At 40.6% G+C, this 20,864-nt stretch overlaps 1 protein-coding gene across 4 annotated transcripts in view; it reads left to right on the top strand.

The window, feature by feature from the left end:
• IPPK (inositol-pentakisphosphate 2-kinase) overlaps window positions 1-20,864 on the top strand; it is a 57,284-nt gene that overhangs the window by 21,481 nt on the left and 14,939 nt on the right. For 2 of the 4 annotated variants that reach the window (XM_050904464.1, XM_050904465.1), the window contains one exon: window positions 16,307-16,354. In XM_050904464.1, coding sequence (XP_050760421.1) covers window positions 16,307-16,354 — 48 coding nt within the window. Of the gene's footprint in view, window positions 1-1,877; window positions 1,935-2,638; window positions 2,736-16,306; window positions 16,355-20,864 lie in introns of those variants that run through there. The other 2 variants (XM_050904463.1, XM_050904462.1) reach the window with 2 other exon arrangements.

A 20,864-nucleotide genomic window follows, 5' to 3' on the forward strand; every position in this document is an offset into this window, starting at 1 on the left:
ATTTCAGGCCTGTGGTGCTCTCCTGACTCCTTCACGTTACATCAAAAAAGAAATGGTGAGGGGATTAAGTGGGAGCTGTAGAACTGAAGTTATGATTACCTTATGCATTCCTGATGCAGTTTTAAGCTAGCTTATTTACATATTAAAATACTGTAGAACACCTGGTTGTCTACTGAGATCCTCAGGTGGATTTTGAAGGTCACTGAGCTCTCTGCTAGCAGTCCTCAAGGCAGCTAATTAAAACCAATCCAGGTATGTCTACACAAGCTGTAGTTACACCACAAGACATAGTCATGTTGGTGGAATTCCGGTTAAGCAATACTTCAACGTCATTAATGGCACAAAAGTATAAGGTATTTTGGTTCAAGCGCATTGTAGATAATACCTGAAATGAGTAATACTTAAAAACTGATAATGCAGAGAGAAATAACACGTCAACAGACTTTTGTCCCTCCAGTTTCCAAGTTTTACCAATGTGTTTTCAGGACACCCCTACCATGTGCCCAAGCGGTAGTTCTGCACCATGGAATGCCGGAGGAGAAAGTGAAGAGCGGAAGTGACCTGCTAGAGAGAGGGACTATGTTAAAACTCTGTTATTTTTTTTCCTCTGTAGATGTACATTTTTCAGAAGTATGAAAGAGTAGAAAATGAATCAACTTGCTATACTAGAGTTCCTTTTAAAAATGAGATAATTAGTTTTGCCATTGCAAGACAATATATTGATATTATTTGCCTTTGTATTTCTCCATGTAAGCCTAGTAAGTGTCCACATACTATTTCTCTGAAGTACAGTTAATTTTTAATGCAAGTATCATAAATACCACAATCTTACCACAGTCCTGAGTGAAACTTCTTTATAAAGCTTTTGGTAAGTCAGGATAGCATGGTAAATTCTTGTATGTTTTATATATCCATTTGTTACACAACGTAAAGAAACTTTGCAAACACAGGTGACAGAAATATACTTTAAACATCCCTCTGTCATTATTTTCTTCTTTATTAAATGGCCAAAGGAGCAGGGATTCACATTTCCTTTTTCATGTAGGCGCATATAGGATAATGTTAAATAAAAAGTTAAGTGCGTATCAATCAGTATTTTGGCAAAAAGAAAGTATAAATGGTTTAACCCCCATTTTTTTTTAAAGTTCTGGCGAAATTAGATTATAAATTATTTAAGTTCCAGCATCACACACATTTAAAAAAAGGATCAATGACTCATTGCAGATTTATGCAGGTTTTATTTTCAGCCTTCTAGGTGCATCTTCTCTCTCCTTTAAAAAGGCATCATTTTCTTTGCTGACTTTTTAAAAGACTAATACAGAGTCAAATCTGGCTACTATCCAAATTATACAAACGTTCATTATACAGAAGAAAACTTGTGTTAGTTACCTTCTGGTGTGTCGGTTTGGCTACTGTCGTGCAGTGCCTTGTGAGGAAGAAGAAAAGGGGGTATTTCAGAGAGCCCTTAGTGATGATTTAAAACGGTAATTCAAGGTAAGTTTTGCTCTTTGTAGTCCGAGCTCATAGTGATAAAATTCACTGGATTAAGGGAGCTAGAATTTAATCCTGTATTTGTGATGGGGAGTTTGGATATTTAGATGATTTGTCTTAAATTTACTGCACGTTATGTATGTGTATATTCATATATAGATTTGTGTCTGTGGCACTTCTGTGAAACTATATTGAACAGAGTTGGTAACGGTAAGGAAAACATTAAGTTGTTTTAATGAATTTTTAAAGAATGTTGCGTATATTTTCATATTTATGCTTGTAACATGTCTATTAGGTATTTGAAAAACCTGGTGTATTGAGGCACAGAAAGTTATTCGGGGACCCACTAACCAGAAGAGCAAACACAAGAGTTGCTACTCTTTTTATATATGGAAGAGTGTGTAACCTTAAAAACAGCCTTAGCAGGAAACACAACCCCAAAGGTAAAACACTGCTGCTTTTTGAGTGTTTGATCGTCTGAATAACCTCTGTTGCAGGTGCAAATCCATTTTCTACAGCGTGGCATCTGACTACGTTATCTGGGCAACCAACAGCAGGGCGCATAAAAAAGCACTTTGGAGCTGGGTCGTCCTTTCTTGGAGGAAGACGTTGTTCTTCCTCCCGGTTCTGCTCAAGGGCCTCTGAGAGCCGGACAGCGGGGCGCTGGGCTGGGCTCCCCGCCTTCTTGCGCCGCGCACGACTCCGAAATGGAGTGAGCGCCCAGGGCAGGGCGCCTGGCAGCGGCCGGAGCGGTGCGGGAAGGCCGCGGGGCCGGGGCCGGCCGCTCTCGCTGTGGAAGGGGCGCCCGAAGGGGTCTCTCCCGGGGCTCCGCCGCCTGGCGCGGCCGAGGGTGAACGCAGAGAACCGGAGCCGCGGGGCGTTTCGAGCGGCCTCCCGCGGCCCCTCCGCTGGGATTTCTGCCCCGCTCAATGATGGCGGCGGGCGGAGCTGCCCGGCGCTCAGAGAGCCGCCCCGCGCGCGCGTGCGCGACGGGCCGGTCCGGCGGCCCGCCCCCCCTCCCCTCCCCGCCGCCTCTCCGGCGGAGGGCGGGACTTCCTGCGGCGGGGCGGCGCGCAGCCGCGATGGTGGAGGCGTGAGCGCGGCGGGCCGGCGGCAGGCACCGTCCCCACGGGGCGCGGCGGCGGCAGCGGGCCGGGCCGGGCATGGAAGTGGAGAAGATGGATGAGAATGAATGGAAGTACCACGGGGAAGGCAACCAGAGCCTCGTCGTCTCCCACTGCCAGGTGGGGGGAGGGGGGGGCCGCGGCGGGTAACGGCCGGCGGCGCGCGGGCGCCCCTCCCCCGCCCCGCCGAGCCCGCGTGAGGGGGGCGCCGCCCGCGCCGCCGCGCTCCCTCAGGGACCGGGGCCGCGCCAGGGTCTCCGTAGGCCGCGGACCGGCCGGGAGGGCGGGGGTCCCCGGCGGCCCTGCCCGGCGCGGTGCCTCCTCAGGCGTGTGCCTCCAGGTGCTCGGGCCTCGCCCTCGGCGGGAGCGGCCGCCCGGCCCCGCCGCCCTCCCCTCCGTTCTCTCCCGAAGTAGTTTCCCATTCTAGTCGCCGGGTGTTTGCGTGCTGAGGGGAGCGTGCGGGGAAATCGTGCCCGTCCTTTGGGAGAGATGAGCAGGCGTTTTCCTTGGTTCTCCCTTACGGCTTGTGTCGGTCTGGCAGTAGAAGTAGTGGAAGGGAAAGCAGCTGATGACTAGACAGCTGTCGTCTGGAAACGGGAGTTGCGAGGAGAAGTACTGAAAATTTCCCTTTTCTATCATAATGTCCGTGTACGTGCACGTGTGACAGAAGAAAGAAATCTGGAGAACGAGTGTTTTTGTTTTTGTCACTGACCCTTTCTATACAAGAGTTTGAACACTTGCTGCAGTGCTGAAGTGGGACTCCAGAATGTAATTTCGGTTTCTGGCTCGGCCATAGACCTCTGTGTGAATGGGCCGGTCATTTCATCTCTGTGCTTCAGTTTACCCTTTGGGGTTTTTTGGTTGGGGGTTTTGTTTTATTTTGTTTTAAATTAAAAAAAAAAAAAAGTAAAATAGACTTAGCATTTTCATGAGCAGTAATGATTAAACGAAGCTAAATCAAATCAAGTAGATTCTATGCCCATTTAAAAAGCATATGTTCATTTGATTGCTGTCGCTGTATTCTTGCCCACTTGTATGTATGTTATTTACTTAATATATTGGGATACGTATCCCTTGAAGGAGTTTATTCTTTTTCTAAAAAGTACTTCTGGCTATTTTTTGCCTTAAAAATTTATTTGTATTTCAGTTTAAATTCTGATATGGATTTGCCACAGAACGTTCTTGATATTTCATAAATCTAAAACCAGTAAAGCCAAAATGATAAAATGTAGGCTTTATGTGGAAAAAAAATCTACAATAAGAGTTGAATCCTGAGAACCATGGTTTTTTATAATGTCTGAATGAATGACTGAAAATACTGCATTCTTTTGATGGCTATTTTCTGAATTATAAGCATAAACTAGATGTAAAAAACATTAACAAATATCAAGTCTGAGAAAATGCTGGAAATCTTATGGTGCTCTGCAAACTTTAGGAGGGGCACTTCTGTGGCTCTTGTTTCTTCCTTCTCTTTCTTTTATACAAAATATTTTTTAAAAGATATTTTTGCTACAAGAAGAACATGCACGATTTTGTTTCCTGTCCGAATTTTAGCTTTGAAAAGGGCAGTTTAAAAAATAATCGGATGATAGGGGTCGGAATATGTAATGGATTAATAGTGATATCTTTAAAGATGTGGAAAGTGAGGAAGTCTGCCAGAGATTCAGAATAGTTGCTGAGTGTGTCAGTTCTCTTTTTAACAAGATGCTAAAACTTTAAGATAGAGTGAAAGTGAAATAGATATGATTTTTTCCTTTATAGACAGCTTTGAACCAGTAAAGCTTACGTCTTAGAGCTTTGTGTCTGCTGATGGCAAACTCTTGTAAAATTGGAGCGTATAAAATACTGTTTAGATGCTAATTGTTACTTTGTGCCTCTTACAAACAGGACATACTTGCATGATTAATCATCGTTCTTGTGATCTGATGTCAAGTCATTCTCAGGTTTGTGTGAACAGCACAGCAGCATAAGTAAGACAGTGAATTTCACTTCAACTGTCCTTGCTTCATTCTGTATCTCTTTGGTTCATATTTTTTGTGTATAAATGCTAGTGGGAGGGACAGCGATTTGGTTGTGGCGAGGGAGACATGAATGGATGCTCAGATATAAGTGCTGGTGGTTGTAAGTGAGAGGCCAGGGTGGAACTATGTGTGTGCTTGTCGTTTCCATGTTCTCCCTTTTGATGTGTAGTGGTATTTTGGAATGTGGGGAGGAAGCTGGTCCCTATCTCTGTAGGTCTGAGCCTCTCTTCCTTGCTTCTTCTGGAAGATCTGAGAAATTTTAAAAAACAAAACAGCAACAAAAAAATTAATCCCTGTCCTTCTGGAGAAGAGGGCACAAGCTCCTTTGCCTTTTATGAAGTAAGATCCAGGGTGTTTTGTTTCAACTCCTGCCCTCTGGACCGGTCTTTGAAGCACTGATAACAGGTACTGTGTACGGTCATGTATCAAGCACACAGGGTGTTTGGGCTGGGGTGAGCAAGCAGCCTGGATGGACGCTCTTGTTCTTGGTTGTGTGGACTGTGGCTGGATTGGGGGTGAAGAGTAAGGGGAACAAGGCATGCCTCATCAGTTCATGGTGCTCTTGTGTGTTTAAGGCTATGCTTATTTCTTTGGTTTGCTCTGTTCCCTGTATCTGTCCCTTTAAGACACGAATGTAATGCATTGTTAATCTAGAAGTTAGTACAGTACCAAAATTAAAAACTTGGTCATAGAAAAGTCACATGCCCAACAAATAGCTCTCCTAGTGATGAGCTGGTAAGCCCTAGACGCAGGCAACATGCAGCCGTTTTTTCCAGTGCCTTTGAATGGTGGCGTATAGACAAAGGTTTGTCTGACAGTCAGACATTGATATTCTGTGGATCATGCTCTGTTGTTTCGGTGAAAGTGTAGTAAAGTACTGCTTGATGTGCTCTTTCCTCTTACCGGTTATTAATCCTGCAGAATGCAACAGTGACGAGAGTCTCCCTGCGTGCCTGCACTCCTACAGCCTGCGGAACGCCGTACTGAGATGAGTGGCTGAAATCACTGCAAGTGCTTCTCTGTTCCTTATTCATGCAGTTAGGAAGAGAGGACTTAGGCAGGGCATGATCTAGTCAACATGTCTCTTCTTACAGTGATAGTTTTACAGAGTTACTTTAATTAGTTCTCCAGCATTTAGAAAGTGATCTGATGAATAAAGATGGAATGCCTGCCAAGCATTTCCAGTTACTGTTGTTATCTCTGGAGCTGCATGCTTGCTTGCTTGATGCATACTCAAACCTCTGCTTTCATGGATTTTTAGAGTTTCAGTTCTGATGAATCTAAAATTCTGGAAGACGTACAGTATTATGGTACAAATTTATCTGTTGATAAAGCTTTTCCTGTTGGTTTTTATTGCACCTGTGATTAAGTTAATCCAAATTGAAACTGAATTGTGGTCAGAAAGCCTCTGTGTAGTCTTGCAGCCTGCTGAAATGCTTCTAGTAGAAAACGAACAAAGATAGCTTTCCTACCTCATGATTTTAGTGAGAAATACAAGTGGCAACTCTGGTTCCTGAAGACAGCACTTGAGACGTTGGGAAAGATCACTCTGAAGTACACAAAAACTGCAGGTTCATTCAGGCAGTGTCTGTATGATCCTTGTCCAGTGGCTGCAATTTTGAATATTTGCTTGAATCATAGTATCCTCTTCAAATGAATTATTTGCCACCCTTCACACCATACAGTGAATTATCTGGTTACTTGTTCTAGTTGCCGTCTCAGAGATGCAGAAGGTGCTGCAGTACAGATACAGCTCTACAAAACCCCAACCAAGCGCCATTGCAGACAGCCAGGCGGTTTAGAAAGGATGCTTCTTATTCCCTGCATTTTTATTGGAGTGTTGCTTCTTCCACATCAAATTTGGCTTCTGATTTAAAAAGGGGGCTTAAACCACGCTTTCTCTCCTCCTCTCTACTCTTGAGCAGTAGAGAGGGTTCAGAGGAACTGCTATAGAACAGTTATCTTCTTGTAAGCTGTTGACTCTTTCTAAGGTGGAGATACCTAGTTTTTCAGAAGTGAGCTGGAAATCTTCATTTGTAGTTCTGTGTTTTAATCAGTTGTTTGCTCTTACAGAGACACTTAACACTTCATTTCAAAAGACTTCAGGAGATGTTTGTAGAAAGTAGTGTAAGCAGCTCTAGAAATAATGACTTGTATTTCCTTTCACTGTTGAAACATATGCTTGCAATCTCCAGTTTTTGCTTTATGAGATAAAGTACGTACATTCCTCCTGTGCGTCACTGTGGTTGATTTCTACTCATTTTTATTTTTTGCATGTTGGGATGTTGTGGTAACCAAATGCTTCATTTGAAAATATGTTTGAACATTAAGCTTGTGTTTCAGGGTGACTGCTGGGAGGTGGTACAAGAAAAGAGGAGGTTTTTTTTCCCAGCTTGTTTTTTATTCAGTGAGATGGTCTAGAGGAACCTTGGTGTGTGCTTGCAAAAGGTTGTGGTTTGTATCTTCAGATGCCTTGATTGTTAGTAATAATCTTGTCTTGGAGCGCTTGCAGCTCTAACAGATATCTTTGGATTTTGGTATGGGACTTAATTAGTAAATGCATAAACCATCTCCAGAGCATGTGTAAGCTGACGAAATAGAAAAAGGGGGAGGGAGGGTAGATGGAGAAGGTAAATGAAGCAGAGCTAAGGAGACTGGGTGAGGGAGTTAAGTCAGATAATGAAACTTGCAGAAGATTCCCAAAGTTGGTGCCTGTAGTAAGTGAATACCTGTCTCTCCTCTGTGATTTTTTTTTTTTCCTTCCTTCAAGACATATGGGTAAAGATGGAGGATATCACAGTGCTGCTTTTGCAGGCATCCTTCCTGATCCTTGTTCTGACTTTGTAGGGGACTGTAGAGAGCAGAGGTTACTAGGAGAGAGGAGTATCTTGCGTTTTAATGGTAGTCTTTGATTTCACTATATCTGTAGCTGCTTTTGCTGGCAGCTGCATTATGATGGCTGCAAAGTGTGTGCAGAAAGACACTTTCTGCATATGGGGGAGATGGGTTTGGTTTTTGAAATAAAATAATTCTACTTATGAGGGGGTGCTTTGTGTCAAATCAGGCTAGATAATTGTTCCTAATACTGCTTTTGCAATATGAAATAGTTTTCCTGTGGTTGGTTGGTTGGTTGGTTTTTAAGAATAATGACAAATTATTCTTACTGGAAAATTTTGTCATAATAAACTTACTTTGAGAGAGGACCATTAACAAGATTGTATGTTTAGATGCAGGGGTTTTTGCTGAAAGAGTGAAAAGCTTATGGTCAGAATTACTAGCTAGCTGCAGCTTTCCTATTTGGTCTTGTTTGGCAGAAAGGGAATGATGCTGATCATTAATTTCTGTCTTGTTGAGAGAATCTTCTCAAGGCGCTTTTTCTGATGATGTCATTTTGTACAAGTTCAAAAACCTGTGTGTCCTGTTTCTTCTTCCTTTGTTTTTCTATGTGGAGTTGACTGAATCTGTTTCGTCCTATTGAAATTAGTGCAAGTAAAGTATTGCCCCCAAAACTTCCAAGTCGTTCCTGAGAAACTCCAGATCCCTGACTATAAAGCGAATTTTGTTCAGTTGTCTTCTGTTTTTTGTTCAGTTGTCTTCTGTTTGTTTTTTTTCCCCTTAATGTCTGTGGAATAATGAATTAACATCTATGAATGTCTTGATTTCAAGGAAATATAGAACAGACTGCTGATTCCTGTATCAAAGAGTCTTCAGGTAGGGGAAAAATACTGAAAAACTAGTTGCTGTTCCTTGCAGGTATAAATACGATAGCTTATTAACAATGGCCTTCTCTGAATATTGCTCTGATTTAAAATATGGCCAAGTTATGGTGTCTTGGTTCTTTCACAGTAAGAAATTATCAGAAAAGGTAAGATGCAACTTGTATTTATTGATTTTTTTTTTTTTTTTTTTTTTTTTTTTTTTACTAATGGGAAAGACAGAGTTTTGGTAAGACTTGAACTTAAACATTTTTGTATCCTTGAGGAGATTCTTCTATTTAAATTCCAAACCTATGCTAATTCTTATTTCTGATGGATTTTCATGCTCTGGATGTATCCAAAAGATTCACCAATGCTATGTGATGTAATATAGGAAGGAGTTTTGAATCTGGTTCTGTAGAATTTTCTGGAGGAAGCAAAACTTACGTGTGAGCGAGTTGGACCAAGATTCCAGCATGAAATTTAATGGGCATTAAGGGCCGTTAAAACCTATTCTGGTTTTTTGCTAGTTTGTAGGGCATTTCTTTGACCTGGTTTCTCCAGCATTTTGTTCTTTTGGAGATATGCATATCTAAACATTGTCCAGCAAAAAAACCACACCTGCACTGCACACCCTTTGCCTACTTAGAAAAAGGACAGGAAAACAGGTTGATGACTAAACATAATACATTGCTTTGTTCCTTCTTTCCTAGTTGTAATTGCCTTTTTTAAAAAACATTCATTCATTCATTTATTTATTTATTGTAAACAAGTAGAGGAGCTTCTGCCCAAATTTACTGAAGCAAGCAGCTATAAAAACCAGTTGAAAAGCCAAGTGTGCCATCAGGGTGTGTCATCAGTGGGAAAGAAAGGAAGAGATGTCTGCCTTGCTGTAAACAACAATTAAGTTTTTAGGAACAGGAGGCAATTGCCAGTTTGAGTTGGAATTCGGGACCCTTTGTGGCACCTGTGTGAAACTGTACGTTTCCTTGTGTTAACCTTGGTTAACTGATACTTAAATACACATTTGTGGTCACTGGGAAAAAGGAAGAGAGTTTTGTATTTGTTTGTATTTCGTTCTTTGGCTAAACTGGTACAACTGTGATTGTAGATGTCATAACTAATTGGACTAACTCTACTTGAGTACAGTCTACAAAGCTTTTACTATAAACGAAGAATTAAAAGTTGGAAGCACTTCCAGTCCAGATTAGCTGCAAAGCTTTTTTTGACCCCCAAAAAAGTCAACAGCTTGAGTCAACATCTATATAGAATTTTAATTCCATATTGGGATTTCAATTCCATATTGCACTAGTGTAGTTAAATTCACTTTTTCCTTGGCTTTACCAGGTTTCTGCACTGAAAGGATGCTCTGAATGCAGTGCAGTTTAGTAGTATCTTCCATAAAGTGAAAGGGAAGGTTGCACTGGGTAGCGAGGCTGAGTGTAGAGAGGAGAAAGAACAGAAAGGCAGCAATTAAAACTTTTCTTATCATATTAGTGCCTTAGGTTCTGTAGATGCAGATGGGAAAATGTAGCATGTGTGTGGAAGGAGATGGGAGACAGAAACACTGCGAATCTTGGGTCTAATACTCTAACATAATACGACAGCGATACTTTCACTGTAGCAGCAGCAACACCACTCACCTCCCCCCAGAATACTTTTTTCAGAGGTGTAGTCTTATTTTGCTAATGATAGAGTGTTGGAGCAGACTTGTCTTCTGGTGACTTTCTTTGGAAATTCAGACTCCGCTTTGTGGCTAGTTTTTTTTTCTTTTTTTGAGTGACTTTTGAGAATGTAGAAGGCTACGTGCAATGAAAATGTGAAACGAATCCCAGTTTTGCAGACAAGCTCAGGAGGTAGTTAGCCTTGATTAAAAATGGTCTTGTTTTCTGATTGGGTTCTGTGCTAGCTCAAACTCGAATGAGTTTCTTTTTGCAGTTGATGAGGTCAAGTCGTTATTTAAAAAGCATTTTTTTTGTCCGTTATAAGTATTTGGTAAATGCAGTGATGGTGGAGTTCATAAGACTACGCTTTGCCTTTTCTGTGCTGCACATGTGTCTTCCCTCAGTCAACAGCAGTAGTGGGTTGGTTGCTTTGGTGAAAGTAACTTGGCTGACCCATAAGCTATATAGGAGTGGTCAGTCTAATAGCCTATTTTATTCACTCCTTCAGTTCTTTCCTCCCTTCCAACCTTTCAGTGGGTGTTTTCTTTGCCTCCGTGTATTATTTCTGAGATACACAATAACCGCGTTCTGACCTCCTGGTTTTGCTCGGGAAGGAACAGAGACACTGCATTCAATTGAACGGTTGCCGAAGACTTGCTTAGGTTTCTTCTAGCTGAGGTGTTCAGGATGCTTGGAATTATTAACTTGTTCTAACTCTCCATTTTATTACTTAACTTCTTTCTAATCCCTCTTACTGTTTTGACTTTTTATTTCCTCCCTTCCGTATTAATATTTTCCTGAAACGCCTTGTTTCCCCTATGTAACAGCAGCTGACTAGGCAGCTTAATGCTGGAAAGTGTATGTTGCTGACAAGTGGAGGTTTAGAGCAGTTTAAAGGAAGGAAGCTTAGTACATATTTTCATGTTCTTGTTGGTATAACTCACCTGTTTGACAGATGGGTGAGGTATTTGCTACACTGTTAAATGTTAAGGACTGTTTTTTTCTTGCTTGTTTTTAACAGCTAGGATGTCAGGGACATCTACTGTGTTAGCCAGACTGTAGTAATGTATGCTGAGGGCCAGGCATCAATAGGTTTATTCATTCTGTTCTCTCTCTGGTATGCGTTTCCACCTAGTACCAGTGGGTGTATCACTTGATATCATTTCAGGTACTGTGATTAGGTGGCTTAGCTGAAGGGCAAACATTTCCTTCTCACTCATGGCTAGTGCAATCATAAAATTCTCTTGGAATTGGTACCATCCGCATATTGCAAGGTTATACAAAGCTTAGCTATAAAGTGAAACCTGAGTTAGTGCTTAACTGTCATGGGAAACTAGATCATAACCAAGCAGGAAAAAAAGTGGAATGAGTACCTGAAGTCTGAGGCAAGCCATGAGCTCTATGCTAAAGAAAACAAGTAGCGTGGTGGTGTTTGCTTCCAAATAATGGTTTAACATACTGAATGGTGTCAAGCCAGGTGCCATGCCAGAAATTCTTTATTCATGTAAAGAAATAAAAAGATTGTTCTTAAGGGACTCCTATGCTAAATAAGAGAGTATTGTTCTGATTTTTGAATGCTTCCTTGCACTTTGTGTGAGCAATTGCTAAACTTCCTCCATACTGGCCGGAAATGTAGCTTTCCTCACTTTGTTTTGTGTGATCTTATCCACCTTATACAGAACAAAACTGGGTTAGAAAACAACACTTGTATACAATATTACTATGTGTACTTCATTCAAAAGCTGCAAAATTTTCCAGTGCTTAGTTTGTTTTCATCTCCCACATCCCTCCACATTGCACAGCACGCTGACACCCTGGATGAGGAGACCTTTAAAAATGTCTTGCGTTGAGTATCATAAAGGTAAGCTTTGATTGAAGTGCCTGGGCAGCATGATGGGCATGTTTTTACTGAGTTTTATTGGGTTTCAGAAGGAGCTCTCTCCTCTGTGCAGCTGTCGCTTCTGAGATGTGAAGATGACCCCTCTTTGTCCATTTGCCTCCTTCCCAGAAATTGCATTTTCTGAATAGAAAAACATTGTTCTCTGTTCAAATCCTTCAAACTAGACTTGGAATTGAAGGGGTTGTGGAATGTAAATTTGGTATAAAAAATGTCAGAATAATTTTTTAGTTGGCATATACTGCATGCAGCTCCACTGTGCTGCTGCAGAAATAGCTTAATATCAGCAAAACAGTTCTGTAATTCATATTTAGTACCATTGAAACTGTCATTAATTAGTATTTGCATATCACTGCGTTCAAGTAGGGCTTGAATAGCAGTTCAGTGTAATTTAACCCCTCTCCCTCCCTTTGATTGACATTTAGATAGAATGCACTTTTTGTAGGTGTTACTGCTGTACACTGTTGTAAATCCATGTTGATTAGGTTGGGTTGAATAACTACAACGGTGGTAGAAGGTTTGGCATACTTAGAGCTGTGTTCGGCAAGTTCTTGATAGCTCTTTAGGTTCAGCAAAAGACAATGAATTAACCAGTTTTTACTGTATAAAGAAATTCAAGAGCCTTTACAGGCACCATTCTCTCTAAAAGTAGTCAACTTCATATCTTCATCTCCTTAGGTAGTAGTTGGTGGTGGTGTGTGTAATTGGTTGCAGCAAATAGTATAGTAATAATTGTAGGGAAAGATTTGTTACCAGTCTTTGAGAGTGTTTCCCCCCATGTTGTTTATGATTGGAAGCTTGTGACTTTTATATGGACAACTTTAAAACAAATGTGCGTTTTCTTGTTCCGCTTGTATAGCGTGTGCCTTTTCAAAATAAATGTATTGACAACAGAGTACAGTAGACAGGTAGGTAACTTTGTGATGTAAAAGTCCGTATAGTGCTTACGAAAATACCGGTGAGTTTTTAGATACCACAATTTATGGGACTGTGTGGAGTGAGGGAGATGACAGGTGTGGGAAGAGGGGTGGATTTCCTTTTGGGACTTAAAGTTGCTTCCCAAAGTGCCTTGGTTTCTACCAGTAGATCTTGCATATGTGAACACAAGTTGGTAATCAGCTAGATAAGAATCTTTCCTAGTTACAGTGGGCAGTTGCAGAACTGGATGTTAGAGTAACGATTTGTCTCTAGACAAAAACAGTTAATGCATGCTGTTTAGAATAATAATAGAGTAATAACAAATGACGTGAACCTGCTTATTTGGAAAAGCAGAAGCTGAAGTGATGTTTCCCAGGCTTTGTGTTTGGACAGGCTAATTCTTCATATTTTCATACAGAAGCTTATTTTAAAACCGTGTGAGCTGAGGTGGTAAAAGCAGAAGGAAAATACACATCCTTCTGTATTTCTAAACAATTTTACTAGCATTTGAGCTTGTTTTTATACACATTTTCCTATTTCTTTCACTGCACCAGCTCTTACACAGATTTTGTTAATAATGTAGCAAGAGATGGAAACTTGAAAAAACCTCAGTGATGCAAACGAGGTTTTTTTCTGAAGGGGAATATCAAGATTCTAGATTTGCCCCAATTGTGTTTAACTTGTGAAAACTCTCCAGTTCAGGAGGCCTGCATGGTAGCTTTATCTTACGACAGTGAAGTTTAGAAGACATTTTGGAAAAATACAAGGCCAGTATCAAATATCGGGGTGTAAGGGAACGAATGTAAGCTTTTATCCTGGTTTCATAATGCTACTGTCTAATCCAAAGTACCTGGATTGATGCCAGTCATATTTTGGCCTAACTACCAAGGATTACTTTGTTTTTGGATTTCACTAAGTAAGATTAAACTAATAGCTGTAGTAACTGCTTTGGAGAAGAAAAATTCTTGCAGATAACCTTCTTGGGGACTAAGACCAGCAAACTATTTTTTCCCAAGATACATTAGGACTAGAGTTGTGTGTACCCATCACTGTGTTTCTGTGATGCCAGGGACTTCTTTCAGTACGTTTTTGCAGCCCCTCCCACAGCTTCTTGTCTCCTTATTGGTAACCATTGACTTTCAGTTATGATTTAACCCCAACAATTGTTTCATGATAGGGTGCTAAAGAAGTGTTGGCCTTTCTTGGTGGGACCATAAGCTTAAGGCTGGAGTCTCAAAACGCTGTGGCTTGAGATAGTGCTTCTCCAGAACGTAGGCTCCTGATGGCATCATCTCTGCAGCCGAGCTACTGTGAATGTGTTTTGAGACACACAAGTTTCGGTATCCTTGTTGCTATCATTTGTTTTGAGTTTTCCATAACAATTGGAAATGGTTTTTGTTGTAGCCCTGCTATGGTCCTGGACGCCAGTAAGAACATTGTTTGTTATCTGTTATCAAACTGCTGTGCTCTCATGAGAGAGTCACACTTAAATTTTTTACTTGGAGAGTAAGAGCAGTCATGTTTGATATTCTGATGGCGCTTTTTTTTTTTAATTAGTCTTTTGTCACTAACTGGATACTGAACATACTTTCAGAGAAAGGGCTGCAGGATTTTTAAAAAATCGTAGACAGACTTCTTCCTTTGAATTCACTATTCTTCTAGCTTGTCTTGCTTCTTCAAGAGATGTGAAGCCTCTTAATGTTTCATGTGTTACATTTGCCTACCTCCATGCATTGTTTCTTTTTTTTTCTCTGCTTGATTTTGCAGCCTAGTTTTTTCATCTTTTTGTCTGTATGGGACTATTAGCCAATTAACTAAACACTTTGATGGTAATAGTGCATTGATGGAAGCGGTGTTAAGCAGTGGAAGGGCTTACAGAGGTGTATGTAGAGAATGAAATTTAGGGAGCATCAGGATCTAGTTGATCGGATTCTCAAAGTGCTAAGGAGTAGTGACAACCTCTTAAGAAATCTGTTCTCTTCTGGATTTGGGCCATTCTTTTGCATGCAGATAAGCATGTTACATCTTTGATGTTCAATCTGTAAATATAAAAATATCTAAGGCATTTAAGATAACTGACAAAAAACCTCATGGCAACAACCACCCACAGTATTTCCAAGTAGAGAATCAGTCAAGTGAATCAGTAATGCAATAGCATGAAAAACGTGGGCCAGTATTTTCAGTGGTAATAATTCTGAAGCAGCTGGCATCTTTGACATCTGATGGGTTAACTTTTGTACTGTGGCAGTGTATTTGTGTAACTGTGTATTGAATAGCACAAAGGGATGGATCTAGCTGAAAACCTTTCCCGAAAAAAGAAAAAAGTGGGGGTTTTTTTGTTTTTTGGTTTTTTTTAACTCCGATCATCTAATAGCCTTACTAAGGCACAGTGCGGGCCGACTGGTTGAAGTGCATCTGTGACTGAAAAGTTTTGTTTGAACTTTGCTCTGTTTCCTTTTGACATCTTTAGACAAGTAGTGTTCTTCTTTTGCCATATATAGTTTTGGTCATTTTATCCTAGCATGCCTCTTCAGAAATGATTTGGTAATGAACAAATACTGTAGTGAGTCCTGTGAGAGCAATCGGATTTTCCAGAGCGGTGGTTGGAAGCTTGTTGGCTGGGAACTGATTAATAGATAAATATCTACAACACCCTTGAAATACTACAGAATCAAGTTTCTGAATTGATGAGAAGTGATGATCAGATCACTCCATCACTGATCCACGTGCTTATGAATATTTAAAGCGGGGGATCCAAACAGTTGAAACACTGTAAAAATAACATACTGCATACACAGAGCATGCAGGCTCCTCAGACCTGAGCTCTATTATCCACGTGTGGGTCATAATGGGAGAAAAAGAGTAAGCGTCACCCAGCAATCTTGTCAAATCCAGGTGCTTATAGTGTTCAATTTATCTAGTTTGTTGTTGTGACACTTGTGCTGTTTAGATTTTTTTTAAGGTAAAATATTTGGAAACCTGCTGCATTTGTCCCTGTGTTATATGTTTACTTTTTGGAAGTTTAGAAGTAGCAGGCTTTAGTGTTTATAAGTAGAGCTGTGTAGCTACTGCTGGTAACTAATAAGCGTCTCCTTCATATTTTGTAATGCTGTGCTGATATTGTAAGCAGATGATATCTAAGTGGGTCTTGCATTTTTTTTTTTTCCCAAAGACCTTTGGCGCAAAAATGATAGGGTGTTGATACTGTGTTTTACCAGATTTTCAGAGCAGTGCTATAAGCTGAGGGAGTATTTCCCTGGTTACACTTGGTGACTGGAAACGCAGAGTGGCTGCCTTGTTAAAGTGATGGCAAATCTGGGAACAGACATTGATGTATTTGATTTCAATTTGACTGAAATAACCATCTAAAATGCCTATTTTGCTTTCTTTTTTCTTAATTTCTCAGGTAGATTGGGGAATCAGACAATTCTGCTTTTCAGAAATTATGATGTACTTAAATGCTAATGAAACCATATTCTTTCCTATCTTTCTTTAGCGCTGTGTGGTGCTGCGGTTTTTGAAGTCCCCCCCAAACCAGAATAAGGTAAGATGCAACATGTACTGTTGATAAAAGCCCCCAGGTAAGCTAATACCCAGTCTGAGGAGAAACAGGAAGCCCGTGAAAGAACTGTGACTGATAGGAGTAAGAATAAGGGGATGTTTTGAAATGTGCCTGTGTTTCAGGAGTTTTGGCAACAGGAAGAAATTTGAGGTCCTCTTACGTAACTAAGATTATGTGACTGCTGATATCCAGACCTCTGTGCGGGACAGACTGTAAGACAGCAATGTGTAGAGGGTACGGCTTTCTGTAAGGATAGCTGCGGCAACGGAGAAAGCGTTAATGTTGCATATCAACGTAGGAGAGTGCGGTGATGCTGAGGAAGAAATGAAAGTTTTACTGACTGTTGCTAGGTGGGACGGAAGAGGAACAGCACAGGAGTGGCATCATGATAAAGGTCTGCTATTGACTACCTATTCAGTAGCTAAAAAGCCATGGAATTTGGACAAAGGTATGAAATATTCATAGAATAGCCTTTGTCAGTGAGTGATTTTAGTGTGCTGTCTGTTGCAAAAAGAACATGGCAGGACACAGTCTACCAGTTTCTTGGACTGTAGCAGAAGGTTTTTCTGCTCGAGAAGGAATGGAAGCGAGTTACCTTAGATTTGCTTTAACAGGAATAAAAAATGATCACGAATCAAAGGTGGAGGGTAAAAGTGAAGTGTCAACACAGTGCTCCAAGGAAAAAAAAGAAAAGAGAGCACAAGAGGCAGGAGGTTCAAATTCTGCCATTTGCTTAACCTTGTGAGTAGTCTTTAGGGTGCGTTACCTGAGAGATACAGGGAACGGCTTGAGTTACAGCAGCTTCTGAGCCACGGCTCTCTAAGGTTCGGTGGCAGACTGTTCTGATGAGAAAGAAATATGAAAAGCATTAGGGCTCTACTGAGAGCTGGGGGGGGGGGGGGGGAGTGCTTAATTTTAGGAAAAAAGAAACAAGGGTGAATGTAAACTGAAAGTATAGGAAGGGCGTTTTGCTTTAAATCAGGAAGATGAATGCGAAATGCGTTCAGTTTAACAAGGGGCAAAAGAGAAGTTTCTAAAGTAGATCAGAGGAAGGCAGAGGAAGGTAAAACCCATGAACACAGTGTACATATGAGTGATTTGATGGCCTTTCTGCTACTGTTTTTCTTGAAAAAAAGTCTGGTAAAACTAAAGTGTGATTCAAGTAAGTTTTTGTGATCTGCTTATAGTGGCAGGATTTCAAAAATGTATCCTGTGCTTCTGTAGTAGTCCAAGATTATAATGTTTAGAGTTTTTATGAGAACAGGGAAGAACCCAGTGGATTGGAAGAAAGGAAAATGGTGCCTGTCTCAATTTTTAATGTAGCAAGGGACAATTAGACCACAAGTTTAAGTAAAAAGTCTGTCTATTGCCATTTATTTAAGAAAACAAAACACTGAGTACCAGTGTTTTTCTTTAAAAAAAAAAAAAAAGTCCAAAGAGATTGTTGCATAGTAATTGTTTTTAAAAAATTGACAAAGTATGACGAAGTCGCAAAGGAAGCCAGGAAGTGACTTTTCAGTTACCCACCACAGCGTTGAAGTTGATAATACTTCTGTGAACTGCTTTGGCATGCATATTGTTTTTTGGATTGGGATAGCGAAACACAAGAAGACAAGTCTCCTGGGCATGGTGTTCTGTTAGTATTTGAACGCTGCTCAGGTTCTTGAATTTTTTTTTTCCCTGCATAATCAGATTAGTAAAATTGCTCAGAATCCTACCAAGCATGGAGATAGATCACAGCAGGTATTCCTGTGGGCTGTAGCTGATGAAGCACCAGGAGGTTGCTTTTTAGAAACTATTAGCAAAACTTCCATTCAGAGTTGCCCCAGACAGACACGCTTCTCTTCTCACTATTGTAACAGCAAAAAGGCTACTTGTGGATGCACGCAGTAGCGGAGCGTACCTCTGAAAGCGTTTTAAACAGTGTCTCTCTGAGTTCACGCTCCGGATTGATAAATGCACGCTACCAGAGCAAACTCCCCTGTTACATGTAGAAGTTACCTTTTGAGGAGAGCTGGCTTGTAGCCAGCTCCAGCAGTCTGTATTTGCCTTGTGTTGTGATTGTGTGGACTTTGTGATGTACGATTCCTTTTGGCTTTGCCCTCTAAATAGAAGATTATGTAATTTGAATATATTTAATTATTCTGGTGATTCATTTTTTTAAAGGATCAGTTTTTCTTGGAGCAGAACGGAAGACTAAATATTTTGTCTTCAGATCTGTAAACAAGTCCTGGAGAACCAGAGTTTTGGGACAAACTTGGACGTAGCAACGTGACAGCTGTAGAGGAGAAAATGTTTTTTTAGGTGTAATCTGTATTCCTGACTAGTACAAGATGAGTTAGGATATAAAGTTTTATATATCTGTGCATGACATTGTAGCTCATCCAATGTAAACAACTCTGAAAGAAGCAGTTGAAGCAAAATATTTTCTAGTAAGACGCATACTGAAATTCAGATGTGGACAAATGCATCTCAGTCCCTTCTGCTTAACTCCTTTGGAAAAGGTAAAGAAGTCTGGCCGCTGCTTTGTATTGATACTGTTTGGTTATGAATTTGGGACTAGATAATCTAGTGGTTAAACAAGGTGGTGTTATTGCAAATGGTAATCTTACTGTTACAATTCAGTGTTTTAATGAAAAATACTCATCATCAATAATGTAACGCTGGGGCTTGCATTTCTTGAGTAGAAAGTCAAGTGTCAGGACTCGTGGAATGATTTTAGTTGCATATTGCTAATTTTAGTGTATGAGTCTTCTGCATGAATGAATTTTTTGCCTTTTTATTGTATAGAACCTATTTGATGAGTTTTAGTGTTTTGCTAAATGAGCTGGCAGTAATGACGGGTCCTTCAAAAGCTTTTCATCTTAGTGTTTTTTAATGTTGAAAGGTGATGCTCCAGTAGCCTGTTAGTTGTTTTTTGTTTCGTTTAGAGTATGTCAAATATACTTGCTCTTAAAAGGAGGTGAGCAGGTGTCATAAGCTTGATTTGTAATTTTTAAAGTTGTATTGATCTTTTTAACTGGCGAGTCTTTCCTTGTAGTAGTAGTAGTAGCAGTGAATGTCCTGATTTTCCAAAATGCTTATTTCCCAATATATGTGTGTGTATATGTATAGATATGTTAAAAAAAAAAAAAAAAAAAAAAAAAGCCTGCAGGTACTGTGTACATCAGCAAACCGGGTCAGAATGATCTGTAAGTGGGAATTAGCTGAGATTTCTGTTACTGTTATGAGATGATGTAACATTCCTTCCCACCATTTGTATACGTTAAAGAAAGGGTTATGTTGTCATTAAAAGGGCAGAAATCTGTATATAAATTGAAGTTTTTGCTATAGTATGTGCTCAGAACTGCCGTTTCCCACTTCATCAGGTGAGGAAGATACTTACTGTAACTATTGATGTTTTAAATTGCCCGGGGGTTTCCCCTCTGCAAAGCAACTTCTTCCCCAGCCTGGAACGAATGAAACATAAGGGAAAATGGATACGGTGTGTTTGCAGTCTGCTCAGGGTGGGAGCAGAGGGGTGGGGAGCTGGGATTTCCCCAGTGGTGGTCTCCTCTGGTCGAGAGAAGCGAAGGGGCTCGGGCTGCCAGCAGTCCCCTCTGATGCATCTTGGTGCGTTCAGCACTAGTGATGGGGGCAGTGGCCTTCCTGGGAAGCACAGCCTGAGCAGCGCCGCTGTAAAATATCCTTTGGCATACCCATGTGGGTGGCCTGCTCGCACATCTTGTTGCCTATTAATTATTTTTTCTTAAATACACTTCTTCAGACCAGATGACTGCAATCGAGAAAGTTATTCAGGCATCGTAGTGTGTGTTTTGTTCTAAGACTCAAGCAGTGGAAGATTGCCTGTTGTGAAAAGACTCCAAGCTTATTTTGGCTCTCTAAAAGGATTCAGGGAGAGCAGTTCTGAGAAACAACTCCACATACAATATGCCAAGCATTTTAAAGAATAAGCGCTGTCCTGGCCTTTATAGAATGATGGAAATGCTGTGTAAGTGCTTTGGAAAAATTGGGTTTCCTACTTGCTACAAAGGATTGGTTTGGTTAGTGTTTTGCATACTGAAGTAACAGTATGTAGTACAGTATGTTACTGGAGCATGTGTGTAGTAATATATATATATATTACTGTAGTAACTTTTTTTCTGTAAAGCATTATTGCATATTGCAGTATTGTGTATTGCTGCTTCAGTCTGGAAAATTAATCCTGCTAGAGGAAGAATATTAAACTCGGTATGTAGTCTTAGCAGACCTGTGTTACAGTAACAAACTCATCTTTCCTAGTCCTACACAACTTGTGTAAGTTTGTTAGGTAACAAACCCTTGCGGTGGGGGAAAAAAACCCCTACCTGTTGTGATGGTATTATAAAACAAAGTTAGTAAGATTGCCTGGTTAGTGACAATCTCCTTTTACAAATCTTAACACATTTAATTTGTGTTGGATGTGGTCTTTCCTCCTTTCTCTAGACTTTGTCATTATCTGAGTGTTGTCCTC

This window comes from Gymnogyps californianus, chromosome 13 (assembly GCF_018139145.2).
Source record: "Gymnogyps californianus isolate 813 chromosome 13, ASM1813914v2, whole genome shotgun sequence".
Classification (NCBI taxonomy): domain Eukaryota; kingdom Metazoa; phylum Chordata; class Aves; order Accipitriformes; family Cathartidae; genus Gymnogyps; species Gymnogyps californianus.